Source organism: Nicotiana tomentosiformis, chromosome 3 (genome assembly GCF_000390325.3).
Source record: "Nicotiana tomentosiformis chromosome 3, ASM39032v3, whole genome shotgun sequence".
In the NCBI taxonomy this organism is placed as follows: Eukaryota; Viridiplantae; Streptophyta; class Magnoliopsida; order Solanales; family Solanaceae; genus Nicotiana; species Nicotiana tomentosiformis.
The window spans coordinates 40,258,211-40,276,516 of record NC_090814.1 but is presented as its reverse complement, the minus strand read 5'-3'; the positions used below and the strand labels follow the sequence as shown (position 1 = coordinate 40,276,516).

The 18,306-nt window shown below is 36.8% G+C and overlaps 1 protein-coding gene across 1 annotated transcript; it reads right to left on the bottom strand.

Moving 5' to 3' along the window:
- Positions 1-2,329: 2,329 nt before the first annotated feature.
- LOC104095392 (dynamin-related protein 3A-like) lies at positions 2,330-15,032 on the bottom strand. The gene is made up of 20 exons (XM_009601519.4): positions 14,515-15,032; positions 13,499-13,781; positions 13,387-13,415; positions 13,194-13,295; positions 10,824-10,892; positions 10,679-10,738; positions 9,898-10,011; positions 9,669-9,717; positions 9,394-9,503; positions 8,725-8,817; positions 8,499-8,591; positions 8,275-8,412; positions 7,732-7,845; positions 7,539-7,634; positions 7,350-7,389; positions 6,940-7,082; positions 6,708-6,854; positions 5,710-5,762; positions 5,346-5,445; positions 2,330-3,085 (listed from the first exon to the last, which is right to left on the bottom strand). The coding sequence occupies exons 1-20, from the start codon at positions 14,881-14,883 to the stop codon at positions 2,807-2,809; spliced, it is 2,481 nt and encodes an 826-aa protein (XP_009599814.1). The 5' UTR covers positions 14,884-15,032; the 3' UTR covers positions 2,330-2,806.
- Positions 15,033-18,306: the final 3,274 nt, after the last annotated feature.

Genomic DNA, 18,306 nt, shown 5'->3' with positions numbered 1-18,306 from the left:
CTTGATTTCGACTCGAGATCTGACTTTTGGCCTATACTCTTTTATTGTCTCAAGACCTGTCACCTCTTGTTTTTTTTTTTTTCGTTTTTTTTTTCACTTGACTATAGACTCTGTCATCATATCATATTTTGATTTACTGTTATCACCCATTTATCACATCTTACTCATAATACTTTATTTCTCTCTTCTTATTCTCCTGCTAATACTTCTGTTTATCTTGGTTCGAGCCCGATCCTGGCTCGAGCCCTCGAATTGATTCGAGGTCAATGTTGGTTGGTCTCTGGATTATCAGCATGATAGATCTACTCTGCATCATGGTTCGATTTCGATTTCGATTCGAGCTTGATAATGATATCGAACTCGACACGGATCGGCCTCCCCAGGTTCGAGGTTAGTTTGTTCCACCTTCGGGATCTTACTTCGATAGATCATCGTTCGAACTCGATCGGACGTGCTAAGGCCAAAATCTATTTCGACCGTATACATATATAATATGTGTATCATTAGTGCATACACACTGATTATACACTTATCCACATATTATAATTAAGATAAGGACCGGGATGAGTCTTTACACGACGGTTGTTGGTGGAATTTATAAGAAGAAAGCAGAGCAATGGTGGCTGGTCGATGGGGTTTGGTGAGGTTAGCCGTAGGGTTTCTTGGTGAGTTTGTGGCGTTTAATAATGTAGTAGAAAGATGATTTTAGACAAAGAAATGTGGAGATGATGGTGAGCGATGTGGATAGACAAGACTTTTGTTCTTGACTATGTTTCTCTTAGAAAAACTAGACTGATTTGGGTGTCTCATTCCGTGGCTAGCCTAAAGTTGCTGCAATGTGACCAGGAGGTCACGGGTTCGAATCGTAAAAACAGCCTCTTGCAGAAATGAAGGGTAAGACTGCGTACAATAGACCCTTATGGTCCGATCCTTTCCTGAACCCCGCGCATAGCGGGAGCTTAATGCACCGAGCTGCCTTTTTCTGTGGCGAGGTGAAGAGGACAGTGTAGTTAGTCATGGTTGAAAGGTGGGGGTTTCAATGAGTGGGTAATTTCTTGACCAAAAAATGATATGGACAAACGGTAGTAGCCAGCATGCCAAGAGTATAAAGTTCTCTTAATAAAACTACCTTTAAAACTTCGTTCATTTTTAACGTTCTTATTCAAATATATAAGTATTACTCCAAAGAGCAAGTTGACGAATTCAAATAGGAAAAATATTAATTTGCAACTCAAAATTAATACTCTCTCCACCGCAAAAGGGATTATACTTTTTGAATTTCGAGAGTAAAACTTATTGATTTTGATCATGATTTCGAACATAGAATTTTTAAGGCATTTTTTATAAAATTTATACATTAAAAACTACATAAAAGTACTATAAGTCACAATAATTTAGAATGCAAAATATTTAAAAGGTATATGAAAAGGCCGTGGTCGAAGAACAACTCGATTGACTCTCGAAATCCAAAACGTATCATTCTTTTTGGGACGGAAGGAGTATATTTTTGCAATGTGCAAAATTTAGAAGAAGTGAATATGGTAGAAAAACCTCAAGAAAGGTTGCTGTAATTAACCATATATTATCTTCCAGAGGTGCGTGTGATGGTGGGGAAAAAAAGGCAGGGTAAGTAAATTGATTTATCGGATTTAGAATTTTAAGGGCAAGTACGTTTAAATAATCTACAAGTTCGACAGCCACTCTAATGAATTTACTACTGCCAAAACTTGGTATCGAATACTTATGGCCCGTTAAGGCCATAAGAAATTTTACTTTTTTTAAAAAAAATCACTTTTTGGGAGTCGGGGTTTGTCCATAAAAATTTTAAATTTCACTTGAAATAGAATTTCGAAATTTTTCAAAAATTTAAAAAACTCCAAAAAGCTATTTTGCAAAATTTTCACTTCAAATCACTCACAAAAATTCAAAAACAGGTCCAAATTGTATTCGTGCCCAAACACAACTCTAATTTTCAAATATCATTCACTTTATAAAAATATTTACTTTTTTTCGTATTTTACAATTCTTATGTCCAACCGCCCACATAATTAAACCCTCTACAAAAAAAATAGGAATGGACATAAAAAAAATAAAAAAGTATCAGCTCAGCCTCATATTTCCTAGCACCCCAAAACCAAAACCTTCTTAGCCAGTAAATGGTTCACTTCACTAGTAATCTTACAGCAAGAAGGGAGCTTGTCGCTCTGCTCACAAAGAAGAGACCAACGAATGACAATTCCAACCCTCGAAACTTTGAGAAAATGCATTTGAAGGCGATGAATTAGGCCAGGAATAAAAATTTAACAGCATTGAAACATATCCACAAGACTTCAAAGCAATTTAAAGCCGCATTTTATTAAGGTAATTTCTTACAACATTTTAAGGTATTTTCCACTGTTAGGAAAAATAAATCACTAGAACGACTAGTAAAAGTCAGTATTCCCCAAAATAACTGCAGTCTACACGGTACTACAAGCTCCGTGTCAAAGTTACAAATCCAGTCATTTCCCTCTCCTCATAACACATGTACGGCAAGTGCAAAAATTCGAGCAGCCAGAGCTAAACTTGCTATTTATCGAAACGAAACAAAAATATTAGCCGCATCATTTGGAAGATTACTTCCTATTATTCTTTGTATAGCTTCTAATATCAATCATTCTATATAAACAATAGAAATAAAGAATTGGGGAGAGCCAAATGATGGTCAGCTCAACATCATCTTCTTTGGAGCAGGAAAAAAATAGTGTCTCCTCATTGCACCAGATCGTTCCAGATGCCTAGCAACCCAACACATTTGATATATCTCCTATACATCAACTGTTGGATAAAGACCAAGGAGAGAATTGCGCCCACCGCCATTTGAATCTGCACCAGCATACATTGGTGACTGTAGCTCGCCAGAATGGGATGATTTGCGTGATCTTGGGTTTTTAGGAGGAGCAGTGTATGATTCAATTGAACCACTGCTTATAGTATACATTGAAGATGTCGGAAGACCATGAATCTTTGGTAGGCCCGTTGGATCAGTACCCATGCTGTAGCCCCTTTCAACTGTCTCAGCTTCAAGTGGCAACTCATCCAATGTCTGCAAACCAAAAGACACTTGTTCCAGAAGACACATTTTCGCCAAAGAAAATTCATCAGTTAGCAAAATTTACATCGACAAGTAGCTTCCCTAAAACACTACTTTCATCAGAGTAAAGAAGATAGATTAGCTATGAAACCGGGGCACCAAACTGAGGGCTCCAGTTGACCATCAGTCAAACATGTTCTGACACCAATTTGTTTTATCTTTTTAGTTTTTCAGGATTTGAAAACTCATGTGCCACCTTATTGGATACTGGAAGGACACAACTCTTTCCGGGGAAAAAAACGAAGGCTCAAGGAATGGACTTTGGAAAAATGGAGGTCCTTTTACAATGAACGAGACTTGTAAAGGCACCAAATTTGATGACTTATGAAGGGAAAAAGACAAAGTAAGAGCGTGCTATTGGAGACGTTGCAATATATGTCGGGAAGGCGTCAGTTGATTGTGTATGAACCATGTAAAAACCAACCCACTTTTTCTTTAACATTAGAAGGCGTCAGTTGATTGTGTATGAACCATGTAAAAACCAACCCACTTTTTCTTTAACATTAGAAGGCGTTTATGGAAATTTTCAGCTTCACTTGCAAGCAGTTTTTTGAGATTGGTGTTTGTTTTGAGTTTTTCTTTCAAGCAAAATTAGCCAAAAAAATAAAAATAGTAGTCATTTCCCAGTTAAAGTGATTGAAGTTGTTATTTAAATGTGTATCTGAAGTGAAAATTTTCAAATTTTCAACTTCCACAAACCTTTTTTTTCCTTCAAAACTCTACAAGCCTCCAAACGCAACTACGTGGTTCAACAATTTCTGGAAATGCTTTTCATAAAAGATTTTCTAATTTAGTCTTGAAAAACAATGTGTTTGAACGACCATTTTAATTTTAAACAAAAAAACATAAAAATATAGGAGTGTTGAAGATAATTAAACATAGGTAGAACTGATCATCAATAAAATTAAGCACAACTGGATAAAAATAACTTATGGAAAAAAAAGGAAAAAAAAGATAATCCCTCCGTTTCAAATTAGATGAGGTACTTTCCTTTTTAGTCTGTTCCAAAATAAATGACACATTTTAAATTTGAAAATAATTCAACTTTAAACTCTTCATTTTACCCATTTTACCCTTAATGAGAAGCTTTTATAACTACACAAATGTCATGGCCCCACAAAGCTTTTACCCCTTAAGCTTTAAAGACCACAAGTTTCAAAAGTCTTCTTTTTTTTCTTAAACTCCGTGCCAAGTCAAACTACTTCATCTAAATTGAAACGGAGGGAGTAATACGTAACAGCTTTCGGGATATTGTTATATATTTGGTTGCCTTTTGTTCTATTGAAAACAAAAAGTATTTCGATTGTTTTTGGTCCTTTTGAAAGTGTTCCACTCACTCTCATTCCTAAAGTAACCTTTGCATTAAAAGTGGTTTAGCTTATCAAATATTTTGGATTTTCTGAAAGTGTTTTGATTTGATTTCTAAGGTGGTGTCTCAATCAAAAACAGTCTAGTTTTTTTCACTTGGTTTTAGTTTATGTTCTGGACAACAAATGTAAATGTCTGAATTTCATTATGGGAATTGGTTTTGGTTTTACTTTTACAATATTTTCACTTTCAGGAACTTCCATATGAGCAAAATTAAAAGATAACATAGCTAACTATTCATCTTCATTGGCTACTAAACCTAACTGTTGAAGGGGGAGGAGGGGCGGGGGAAGAAAATCTCTTTTGAAGAAGAAAAGGGCGACTGGAATGAAAGCTGGCAAAGAGCTGTCACTACTCTGCTAGTGGGGGGCAACTGAGTTTGGTAAAACCTTTAAAAAGGCCCAATGCCACTTAGTATAAGGTTTCGAGATTTTTTATGATGTTGAATTATCTGAATTTATCAGTGATGAAGCTGGAAACTGTTATCCCCATCTATGTAATGCTTCCCTGATTCTTAAAAAACTTTTGGGTCTTCATGTGTTGTGTCCATGTTTTTGTTTAATTTGGCTCTAGTTTCTTATCTCGATTACTTGGATTGAATTAAAAGCATAAGTAAATCATAGAAACGACCATCCACCCATGCTAACCTGGAAAGTCTGATATAGGAAAATTTTCTTCAAAACTTTCAAGGAACACAAAAAGATCTACACTTCAAACATTAACTACCATACTACAATTAGCCACATAGACCTGCTAAATCAATGGTTTATTACTAATTAACACTTCTTTGGAAAAAGCTCAGCAGAAAATTTATCTTCTGAATAAAAAAGAACCAAGATCTGACCTTGAAAGCTTGCTGAAGAACACGAAGTGTCTCACGAGTGCGCTTTCTCTTTAAGGCTATCTCATCCGGTTCCTGCAACATCTCTTCAAGGAGATTGTCTCTGTGACATGTTGTAAAGCAGACTGATAAGAATCATGACAAAACCATAAGCAGAAAACACATTATAATATTTTTGAGTAATCTAAGCAGTTGAGCAGAGAAAAATATTCTACTATTAGCATAGAGTGTGTAACAGCATCAAGAATTAGTTATTGTTTCTGTGAGTATTTCATTCAGCAAAGAAGCCTTGCAAAGATCAATAAGCAGATGTCTGTAATAAGTTTGGCCTTCAAATAGACTTGAGTTCCTCGCACTCTTCAAATACCTGTAAAGTTTCTTGATAAACACATTGTGGAGTTCTCTTTTTGTGTGGTTGACCTGAACAACAAATAAACGACATTCTTATCAAACAAAACGGGGGAACTAAATATGCATACATACAAACAAACATTACAGACACACACACACACACACACGTGTTATATATTATTTTGTCATTGATGCAACTACATCATATCCAAATAAAACAAGCGAACAGTTCGTTGCACTGATGTTAGCCTCTTACTTTTGGCAGAAAAAGTAAGAGTATTTCCAACCTTCAAACCTAAATAATTCTTCTATTTACTAGGGATCTTTACACAAATAGCCGGCCATATTAATTGTTTTCTTTTTCTAGCCATATACATAAATTATACATTGATTATACACAATTATGCACATGTAATACATAAATTATCCATATATTATACATTCACTAGCTATTTTTAGTTTAAGTGATGGGGTGGGCGGCTATTTGGGTTAATTCTTCTATTTACTATTCCTATTTGTTCCCCAGTTTGTCTGAAATAAAATACATATACACAACATAGCCTATAGGCTACAGCAAAGTCTCACGGTGCTCAGAATTTCACTTGAAAAAGAAAAAATCCCTTGCCAAAGGAGAAAGATAGAAGAGGATACACCAGATTATGGGAAGAGTTACACAATCAAATCGGAAAAAGTAACACATCCTGGCATAGAGCACTCAATCTAAAATTACCTATGTTGCACGGACTCTCCAAAATGATGCCGCACCCGTGTCGATCCTCCAAAAATACACTATTTTTGGAGGATCCGGCACGCACCCGATAACATTTTCGGAGAGTCCGAGCAACATAGAAAATTACAAAAGATCTGCAATAATCAATCTAAAATTACAAAAAACTGCAATAAATGGAACAAGAAAATCCTTCATATTATTAGCATAAGTCTATTGGAAGCAAGTGATGTCAAAATATCAATGCAAAAGGAATTTAAGACAGAAAACCATGATATCATTATTACCAGAAAGTGCATGATTGCTTTAGGTACTGAGTCCTCGATGTTCTTTCTGACAATGTCATAATATGACCTTAATAACAGTTTTGTGACAGCAATTTCAATAGTCTCCTGATCCGAATGAGTTTCTGACGGCCTTAGTACACTTGGGGGCTTCAAAATGGTGCATTTCACGTGTAAGGTTATCAAAATTGAACTACCTAATAATCATAGACTACAGAGGCCTTCAAATATATACCTCTCTCAAGTGGATGAAAGCATGATTCATACTCTGGACAGGTTCACTGAATGGCTTACTAATGGAATTGTCTTTGACAGATGTACGACTGTCTGATCCACCAAATATTGATGATATCCCCCAGCTTGAACCAACATTCGATCCTGATTGTGAAGAACACAAGTAAGACATCGCCAATAGAAACATGCAACATTGGATCCAAAATGGGGAGTCCAGGATAAGGAATTGAATATTTACAAAAGAAGCAAAATAACAGATAGTGTGGCATTCGAACTGAAGTGTAACGAACAAACTTGCATTTTGCAATGCATACAACAAACCCAGTGAAATCCCACAAAGTGGGGTCTGGTTTTGCAATGCATGTAGAAAATAAAAGGCATAACATCATGTGTTATCAGATGGAAATATACCTGACGTTGTTGTTTTCTCTTCTACAGCAGGCCGGGTAACCTGTTTTTCCAGTCCAAGTAGCAGAATAATCAGGCCAATCTCAATGCTTTCAATTCGTCTTCAAGAAAATAATAACACCAAACTAATTCCCCAGCAGGAAGATTAGGAAGAGAAGCAAGCTTGTAGGTGCTGGTGCAGAAAAGTCATACCTGATCAGGAACAATTCCATTAGCATGTCTAGCAAGAATGGCACGCGACTTCAGACTTCTTTCAGATGCAGGCGCTTTCTCTAAATCTACTCCATCCTGAGTGGTGACATAAACACATTAATTCGTGACTAGTTAGATGAGAAATGAAAGAAACATCCGCTGAAGTATGTGAAACAGCATATTAAATATTTACTTTCTGCCTCGGAACAGGTGCAGTAATCCTATTGGACTTGACATGCTGCATTGCCGTCTCCACCGCTTTACTCCCCCCAACAAAATTCGGATGCGAAGTGTTTATGTAATCCATCTACAGCAAAATATTATTAAGTTGAAGAAATTTTCAAATTCTATAACAATGGATGCAGTGATGATAAAATAATCCACCGATGCACTTAAAAATGTTAACAGCTATTGATGCTTTTGATTTCAACTAAATTAGCTACTTTTTATTTAAGATAACCATACGATCTTTGATACCAAAAAAATCTGGTGTCTTCTAAGATGCTGACTGTATAGCAATCATGAAATAGATTATGATCAGTAAGAAAAGGCGGTTCCAAGAATAGCTCAAGAATCCCAAAAGTAGGTTAGGACTATAAATCAAGCAAATTCATTTGATAACACATACAAATAAAGATGACAACATGTGTATACACACACACACATATGATTTATACATAATCCTATTTATGCACAAGGAAGTATACAATAGGTCAGCCAAAGGTTCGACATATACCTCCATCTCAATAATGTGCCCAATCATTGTCTCTGAAGGTTCCAAGCCTTCCCGCAAAAAGTTCCCTATAACCTCATCCATCCGTTTTCTCAAAATAGGAAATCGTTGCAATTCATTGACCATGCACCGATGGCTCATCTATGAACAAATAATTAAAGTTAAACGGTAGATACAAACACATAACATCCAAAAAATCAAAGACATTTCTCAACAAAAGGGCATACTTTTATGAGCTCATCATAAATAAATCTTGCACACTGAAGACTTGGATCTAATAGACGAGCTATTTGTCTTCGGACGAGAACTTCAAATGGAACCTACATATTTAAACATCAATTGAAGGGCAAGACCAACCAAATGGAACAGATTTTATATGGAACTACTGGAGAAAGCACTCAACCATTGACACAAAATAAAAGGAACTCCTCATGGTTCACGGTTAGAACTTACTTCTGGCACAAATAAAGCAGATTTAGGACCAGTTGCATTTTGAATGGCAGTTCGGATGTCATCATCAGTCAAATCTTCACAGGGATCTACCTCCTGAAAAGATGGGGAAGTTCGATGAGAAGTGATGAATTTTGATCTACCATTTAAATGACATTCACTAACACAGTATACTCATGCAAAGAAGCTTAAGTTTCTTTCAGTTTTCTCAATCACATGTTGGAAAATATCCCAGAATTTGAGACTTCTAGTTCAGCTGTAGAGACACAGTACATAAGTTTTGGGGTTAAGATAAAAAAGAGAGTTAAAGCAAGTAATTCAAAATCGGAGGCAATTTTTTCCAGCTGCTACTTTTATGGATATAGGCCACATTTTGTCAGTGAGTGAAAACTATGATAGTAATTGGATACTACTCGCTTACCATTTATGAAGACATTTGTTGTTAATGATGATGATGATGAATAATAATAATAATAATGATGGTGATGATACCTCTCTGGAACAGCACAATATGCTAAAGCAGAATTGGCTTATCCCAACAAACATACATACAACATGAGACAAATAATATTAACATCATTTCAATGTATACTATCAGGTCTACCAAAACAATTCTCCAAACTAGAAAAGAATATCATTTGGCATTCTCAAGTTGATATAAAAATTATGCACCTCCAAACTCTTCACAAATATGCTCTGGAAAATGTAATGAATTCTTGCTCCACCAGACAGCTCAGAAGTTGACATTTCTTCATTTTTTCCTTCAATCATTGAAGAGAACGCTGTTCCCCCCCAAAATAAGAGAAATAAGAATCTGTACTATCAATGAGATTCGACAAAGCTCAATTGATATGATAGAAATAACATTCATAAAAAGAAAGACTAGAGGTATAATAAATATAAATACTATTCAAACCAGCAGTCTCACAAAGTTGAGGCCACATTACCATCACTATACTTGGAAAGAATGTTCAGCAGGAGTGCTCCCATACCAGCCTAGATTCAGGAGGAATACATAATAATGTTAACATAGGATAAGAGAAAACTACGCTGAATGAGAAACAGAAAATCTACCAGGAAAAAACCTGATATCAAAACTTTCTGTTGTAATGTCACAACAAGCCCGCCATAGCTCAGGTATATGCATATAAAGTTAAGCAAGATGACCGAAGATACCTTTGACTCTGTGATCTCCCCATAGCTGGCATGCTCCTTTGCAACAGATACCAGTGCAGCACTAATGCGAGATTTCAATCCTGGAAGAACTGTCTTGATGTGTTGCACTAGGATCTGCATGAAACAGGAAAGTCGCATACATGAAGCTGCATTAGAAAATATCCTCGTTCCCCTCACAAGAAGCTATCTAAAAGACCATCCAAATTTCAATAAAATAAGATGTCCCCACTCACAAATTGAAAGACAAACAACAAGAGCAGGCACTTTGATTTAAGATTTGTTTTGGCAAAGCGGTGGACAAGGTTTACATGCAATTATTTTTGCTGGGAAGGGCACAACTCAGGCTACTGAGCACAGAATTTTGTTTATAAGGGCTACTCACTGCAGATATTTTAGAATGGTCGTCTCTCATGTCAGTCTCCAGAACAGACACACCACTCCTATGTCCAAGAATTTTGTACTGCTATAATCATAGGGCGAGCGTGTCTCAACTTTCAAGTGCTTTAAGTTAAAGATGTTTCAGATACACAGCGTTTTTCCTTTTCAGTTCAAATATCCATTCCAATTTAAAAATGAAAAGAAGCGACAGATCAAAATCTATAAGCTTTTTATTTTAAGAGAGACATGGTATAAATGTTAACCAAAACATATGTATCTGCCGCAACCTTGCTTTTGTGTCCATCATGTCAAAGAAATTCAATTCTACAAAGACTTTTTAGATATATGACAAAGCCAATAGTTTATTGCATGAAGAACCTACTGATATTCCTGCACTAATTACCTGGTTCAACTTTTTTGCCAATTGAGGAACACCACAACGATCAGCAAGATCACTATATACCTTCACCAGAGAAGAGATTGAACATGAGACATTTAAATTATAGAGACCTGAAATGAACTAACAACAAAAGATGGTACTAACATACCGGACGACTTCGGAAGAACTTTTCCTCAGCCACAAGTGCATCCTTAATACTCCGGTTCGTCCTAATATCCTATTTCAAATTGATTGAGCCAAACAGTTCAGAAGATTATAAGCTAATGTGGGTGTGCGTATTTGAAGTGTGTGCTTATGTCATGTACCCACCCCCATTCGAGCACATAAATATACATATGAACATGCATGGACATGACGAACTGCTAATATGTACATAAATATGAACATCTACTATAGAGCCTATCAAGTAGAGTTGCCCAAATTTGATATATTGTTTCCTCGACACTATTTTACTTAACCTAGCCCAGAGCCACAGACTGGTTTTATAGGCATTTGGAAAAGCTCCTCCACATCAGGTTTTCCATAACTGTGAAGCCTCATTTAGAACTTCTGCTCTGACTTTGACGTTCTGTTAGCTGCACCTTTCTCTATCCAATCTCTGTTGTTACTTGCTTCATGTCTCTTCAGCATTTAGAAACTAACAGCCATCTCCTACTTCACTGCTCAGTTGTTGCAGATATCTGGTGCATGTTCCTTGCTATTTTGGCATCAGTTGGGTTATGCCACAGAGCATCAAAGAAGCCTATGAATGCTGGTCTCTTTGGAAAGTTGACAAGTCCATCAGGAAAATCTGGCAAATGGTTCCTGCCTGCATCTTTTGGTGTGTCTGGTCAGAAATGAATTGCAGGTGTTTTGATGGGCTATCAACTCCTTCTATGATTCTTAAGGCTAGATGTCTTCTATGGTTGTATAGTTGGCACAATTTAGCTCCTAATGATTGTCATGTTAAGCTCTTTAGGTCTTGCTTAGCTCTTTTTTTGTTCATAGCTGACTGTCTTCTATGTACTCACTTCTGTACTTGTTGTATCTTTTGAATGCCATCTATAAAATTCCCTTACTTCATCAAAAACAATGGGGAAACAAAGTTGTTCATCACCGACTTTGGCACCTGGATCGCCTCATGGTAAAGAGATGGAGAAATGCTTTGGGAGACCTTGGTATGCATACACATAAGCTGAAATTAAAATGCCTTAGATTTCTTCCTTTTTGGTACAATGAAGGGCGTGCAAAAGGGGTCCAAGAGCTTGCATGGCTACTCCAGTTTTAAGCACCCAAGGGTTTGGCCTAGTGGTCAATGAAATGGATAAAAACCTAGAAGACTAGGGTTCAAATCCTTACGGAGACAAAAAAGTGCTAGATGATTTCTTCTCATAGGCGTAAGTCTTGGAAGGGCAGATTTACCCGGTACATGTACCTGGTGGGAGGTAACAGGTACATGATTGAGTAGTCGAGGCGAGCACAAGCTGGCCCGGATACCACCATCATAACAAAATGTTATTGCCATTTTTACCCACAAAAGAGCCTTAATGTTGTGCGTTTTGTACATCCTTCTACACTTCATTAGCTTTTGTTCTGTTTGCTGTTTTGTTGTAGCACTTAATGTGTTTTCATCATATTTCTCAAAATAATTTATTACGCAATGAAATAAATAATAAAAAAACAGTAATAGTATGTGCTGTAGATAGGAAAATCATACACAAGCAAATAAAATGTTAGAAGCCAAAGACCAGGTTACTACATAAGAATAAGGCCTTAATTGCGGCACGTCTTCAGACTGTGAATGTAAGTATGCAATTAAAAGGCATTTGATACATAACAATATATTATCAACCGATATACAGAAATTAACTGCATAGGTTTTATAATATTCTTCCTTTTATTTAGCTTTTCTGCTTATAGTGCCTCTTGGAATTAGGGCAGTATCATGCTGAAGATTAGTATTAGTAAGTGATCCAGACTCACTAAGTCTGATGAATTGTTGGCACAAGTCCTACATATTGTCTCTGGACCGAGGAGAAAAGGAATCACACGTGAAGCAATTAAAGCTAGCACTTCTTGTCCTAAAGTTGAAACTACGGCAAGGCAGAGGAGACCTAGAAAATGGGTCAAGGCATCAAGTGGTTCAAAAGATATCAGTCAAACAAGAGTGATGAATACATGCACTATCAAGAAAGAAACCACAGCCCTAAAGGAAAATTGCTAATGAATGGAACACAAATGTGCTAGTTAGAGAGCACGGATAGGAAATGCCACTACAAAGACGAAAATAGACAGCATCCTTTTTTGGTTTCTACACCTATCACATGCCTATAAAAATAGTAGTCATGAAAGTAAAAGGTACAAATGAAGTGAAACTCCAAAACATAATAAAGAAATTTCCAGAGGAGCTCAAATGAAGAAGTTCATTAGAATGAAATGATATCATAAATTACGAAAAAAGTTTAAATGGCCCATTTGCAAATAAAAACATGCTGACAGGTTTAACTATTTTTCTATCAATCTCAAGTTGAAATGTTACCTCCTGACTACGATTCACAACGCCAACATATCCAAGGCGAAGGGGAATCACTTTTCCAAGTAAAAAGTTACGAGCATCAGTGCCCCGATCCATGATGTCCAACTAGAAAGAAAATTCAATTGATGAAAAACCAATTAAGAATACAGAAACATAACAAACAAAAGGAAAGAGTTCTATTTTCGATCAATCTGACCTTAGTGATTACACCAATGGTCCGATACCCTGCAAGAAGAAACCTTTGTATATAAAAGAGTCTCAGAAGCATCTAAACTCACCTAGTAGAAAACTATATAGTAGGAACATACCATCAGGATCAGCATTTCCAGCTATCTGAAGAGCATCTGAGTTAGCTAAGTCAGCATTAGCAGGTGTTACAGCCAATATTAAGCAGCTCGGAAGTTTAATATACGACATTATCATTGTTCTGATCCGGGCTTCAATATCAGAAGGCTGATCACCAACAGGCACCTTTGTTATGCCCGGCAAATCCACAAGTGTAATATCAAGAACATTCGGTGAGAAAATTTTCAAACGTATCTGTTTATCTGAAACACCTCTATTCATGCCTGCTTCCCGGTCTGTCTCCACCTAAAACCAAATCATAAAGAATTAGCAGTTGGGAACAATGTTATTAAATGCCATTGCTTAAAGCGATGAAACGACGCAAAGCGAAGAGTTATTGCTTCATAGGTGAAGCCATGAAGCTTCATAGAAATGTGCGCTTCAAACTATAGCACACAAAGTTATCCAAACAAAAAGTGGCCATTTCTTTGAAGTTCAACTTTGAAGAGTTGGATTAATATCGACATTGCATACTGAGTGTTGAAACTAGTTATTTTAATTGCGATTTGATTATTTAGTACTAAATCCATATATGTTTGAATTTTTTAGCACTTCACTTCTCACTTTTCCCGTCAAGACTCAAAGGATCTTGTCACTTTTTTGCTTTGCTTTTAAAAACATTAATTGGGAATGTGAAAAAATTACTCAAGTCCACGCAAAAATAAAGGTATACAAATCACTAAAATAATCGGCGTAGTATATAAAGAAATCACAAACTAGTATTTTAAGTCATAATGTATAAGATTTCGCATGGCAGTTGCAGCATCGACTTCTCAAACACAATGATAGATAGTAGTAATACTTTAAACATTTTGCTTTAAGCCTCATTGGAAGTTTATACAAGGTGTAGACTACAGTTCATCACTATATCTGAATCTCCCAATGAATTTCATCGAAACAAGCTCAATATACGAACATTCAATATAACCTCGTTGGAAGTTTCTACAAATCGAAACACTGGATAATAACAGCAGATTACCTGAATCTCCCTACGAATTTCATTGAAATCAAAGAATCGCTTGCCAGGAAGGTGCAAAAACTCTCCCCATTCCTCTTCAGTTCCATCCGGCTTCCGTTTGGTCTGTATAAGCTGCAGAACGAGCGGGCGCCTAGTACAGATGTCAGAACCCCTAGGCAAGAAATCGCGACCGACAAGGGCTTCCAGAACACTCGATTTGCCGCTACTCTGACTACCGACGACAGCCACCTGAGGCAGCTCGATGGAGGACTGACTACCGAGCTGTGCGAAGATGTCTTGGAGCTTGTTCACTATAGGAATCACTGAGTGACCTAACGGCGCCGTATTGGTTGACGAGGGATCTGGAACTGCAACTGAATCTTCCGCCATGGAAGTGAGTCAACGCGGATCGAGTTGAGTAAGATTGTGATGATGTTAGTGTGTGGTTTAGTGGGAGCTTCGGGGAATGGAATGGAGTTATAGGGTGATCGGTGAGAGGGAAACCCTAGAGAGAGAGAGAGAGAGAGAGAGAGAGAGAGGGGGAGCTTTGAAGGGTTTGAGAACTGTGGAGAGATAAACGAGTTTGAAAAGCTTTAGGAGAGAGATAGGGAGTGGTCGGGTTGGGGTGCATACGCTCGTACCGCCCAAGAAAAGGGAGAGAATAATTAATTTGGGTTTTGTTTTTTGAATTTGAAAATGAATGGCATCTCTTTCTTCTGATTTTTCCTTATGGTTTATGTTAGATTAGAGTAACTCTGTCAAGTGGGCCGGTCCAGGACCGCGGGCCAAACGGGCCAAACGGGCCAAACGATTAAACGGGTCAGGACCGTTTGATTCAGTTTTAGTGGGCCTGGTCCGGTCTTGTGAGCCGGTCCTATGATTTGGGCCCGTCAGGCCCGGGACCGTTTGGCCCGCCAGGGCTCGGAACCGGATCGGGATCGGTCCGGTCCCTTAGCGGGCCTAGCGGGCCCGACGGCTATTTTTTTTTTTTTTTTAAAAATGTCGTTGGGCTGTCAAATAGCCATTTAACCCCTCAACTTTGTTTTAATCCCAAACTTTTTTTAATTACACTTTTTCCCTATTTTCAACTATAAATACCCCATCATTATTTCATTTTTTCTTACAAAATCATCAATCTATCACAATCTCTCTCTAATTTACTTCTATAATTGCTACTATTGCTTACTTAATTGTTACAATTTGTGAAACAATTGTGAAGTTGGTGAATTGAAGTCTTCTACGATAATCAATTTCCAACAAGTTGTTCGTCAATTCGGTAAACTCGTTCCAACTCTTAAGTTTTAATATTATAATTTTGTTTGTTTTATTTACTTTGCTTGATTAATTAAGATGGCTTATTCCTTAAAAAATATGTTTAGTAAAAATAAGGGAAAATCGAAGAGTGGTGAATCTAGTGGCCAATATATTCCTCCTCCACTTCCCTCGGCTCCCCGACCCAAACATGTTACCCGTCCTACACCTCATATTCTTGATAGCGATAATAGTTTATTACAATTTACCGAGAGTCAATTTTGCCATAATATTGCACCCGGTGAACAATTAAACCATGAATATATGAATGCTCTTTATGGTAATCCAACTATTGATGAAAATGATGATGAAGAAATAGATTTTGATGAAACGCAACCGGATGATGATATACCCACTAGTCCTGCTCCTGAAGTTAATCCAACTAATAATAATCTAGATGATCCCCCATCTGACCCTCCTATTAGTGCCCCTACTTTTTCTAGACAACCTCCTAAACGGGCAGAAACATCTCTTGTTTAGCAATTTTTTACTCAACTAAGAGAAAAAAATAGGGCTAAGTGTAAAACTTGTGGCAAAGAGTTAGTTTTTCAATATGTTGGAAGTCGGGGGACGGAAAGTTTGACTAGACACATATTGCTACACCCTCAAGATAAAGCTAGATATTTTCGTATGAAAGCTTTGGTTGAGGGGACAAGTGCACCTAGTCAGGCTGACTTTAGTACCGGGTCAAATCAATTTCAACCGGGAATTAACACTATTACCGGTGGTATTTTATATTATGATCCAAAAAAAGATCGGGAAGAATTGGCAAAAATGGTCACTGTTATGTGCTTACCCTATTATTTTCCTTCTAACCCCCACTTTGTGCATTATATTAGAAAAATTTATAATCATACTTATAAAGGTTTTTCTCGCACAACCGTAAAGAGTGATATTTATAAATATAAACATGAATATGAACAATATTTGCGCTATTTATTTACTCATATAAATTATCGTCTTGCTATTACAACTGATATTGGTAGAAGTGGTAATGACTGTGATTACCTTACTGTTACCAGTCATTGGATTGATGAGCATTGGATAATGCAAAAGCGCATTATTGCTTATAGAATAATTAATTCACGTCACACAGGGCAGTTTATTTCTAGCACGATTGTGGATATTTGTAGATATTTTTACATTAGTGATAAAATAATGTCAGTTTCAATGGATAATGCTACTAGTAACACAAATGCTGTAGCCTTGCTTACCACTATACTAAGTCCTGTATTTAGTAACATTTTTCACGTTAGATGTATTTGTCATATTTACCATTTAATTGTGGGTGATGGTATGCGAATTTTAAATATTGAAATTGAAAAGGTTAAAATGGCTCTTAATTGGCTTTTTTATTCAAACCGTAGAAGTAGACTTAGAGAATATTTTAAAAGATGCGATGAATTTGGCCTAAGAGAAAGAAAGGTTCCTAAACCTTGTCCAACTAGATGGAATTACATGTATGAAAGTTTAGTTGTTGCATATGAATATAGAAATCCCATAAACTCAACGTTTAATGCTCATGTAAGTGATGATGATGAGCACCTTACAAATGCGGATTGGGCTAATGTTAAAATGCTTGTAGATTTTTTAGAAAAATTCCATATTGCTACAAATGAATTTTTTGGGCAATATTATCCTACTATTTCTAACTGTTTAGTTTATATTGCAGAACTTGCAAATTTGTTTTATCATTTTTCAGAGGGTGGAAAAATTTATCAACTTGCTATTGATTCCATGAGAAAAAAGTTTAAAAAATATTTTTTCCCTATTCCTCCTATTTATGATATTGCTGCATTGTTAAATCCTACTATGAAATTAGGAGGTCCTCAATTTTGGTATGAAACTGTTTATAATGGTTTAGCACTTGAAGATGAGGAGTTGTCTAAACTTCCGAACGCAATAGCCTTAATTAAAATAAATGTTCAAACTATTTATAATGCTTATCAAGTTGCATTAGATCATGCTAGACCAAATATTCCAACTCCTTCTTCTTCTAGTTCTCAATCATCTAAAAGAACTGCGGGAGTAAGAGCACTTAGTGCTTGGGCAGGGTTCAGGGGTTCTCAAGGTTCTAGTACTAGTGATTTTTCACAACTAAATGAGCTTGAAGTTTATTTGTCACAGGGAATTGAGGAAGTGAATCCCGACGGCTCCTTTAATATTTTGGAATGGTGGAAGGACAAAGAAAAACACTTTCCGATTCTTTCAAGGATGGCCCTAGATATTTTAACTATTCAAGCTTCAACAGTGGCATCAGAGAGCGCTTTCAGTCAAGCAAGACTTCAACTCGGTGATTATAGAGCGTCTATGAGGGAGAGCTTGGAAAAATCAGTACTTTTCAGAGATTGGATCCGTTCGGAAAGAAGAAATTTTGGACTTGCTGAATCACAACCAGAGGTAGACGAAGCTTACGAAGAAATGCTAGCTGAACTTGCGGAGGATGATGCTTCGCCTGGAAGCGGTGATGAGCAAGCTTCATTTCCGCCACCACCAACGGAA

Bases quoted from the DNA above. Each gene is read 5' to 3' on its own strand.
- LOC104095392 (XM_009601519.4), bottom strand. From the start codon at position 14,883: ATGGCGGAAGATTCAGTTGCAGTTCCAGATCCCTCGTCAACCAATACG. The intron at 8,818-9,393 runs GTGCATAATTTT...CCATCTTTTCAG, and splicing joins TATTTGTGAAGAGTTTGGAG to GAGGTAGATCCCTGTGAAGA. The intron at 7,846-8,274 runs GTATATGTCGAA...ATTTTGCTGTAG, and splicing joins GGCACATTATTGAGATGGAG to ATGGATTACATAAACACTTC.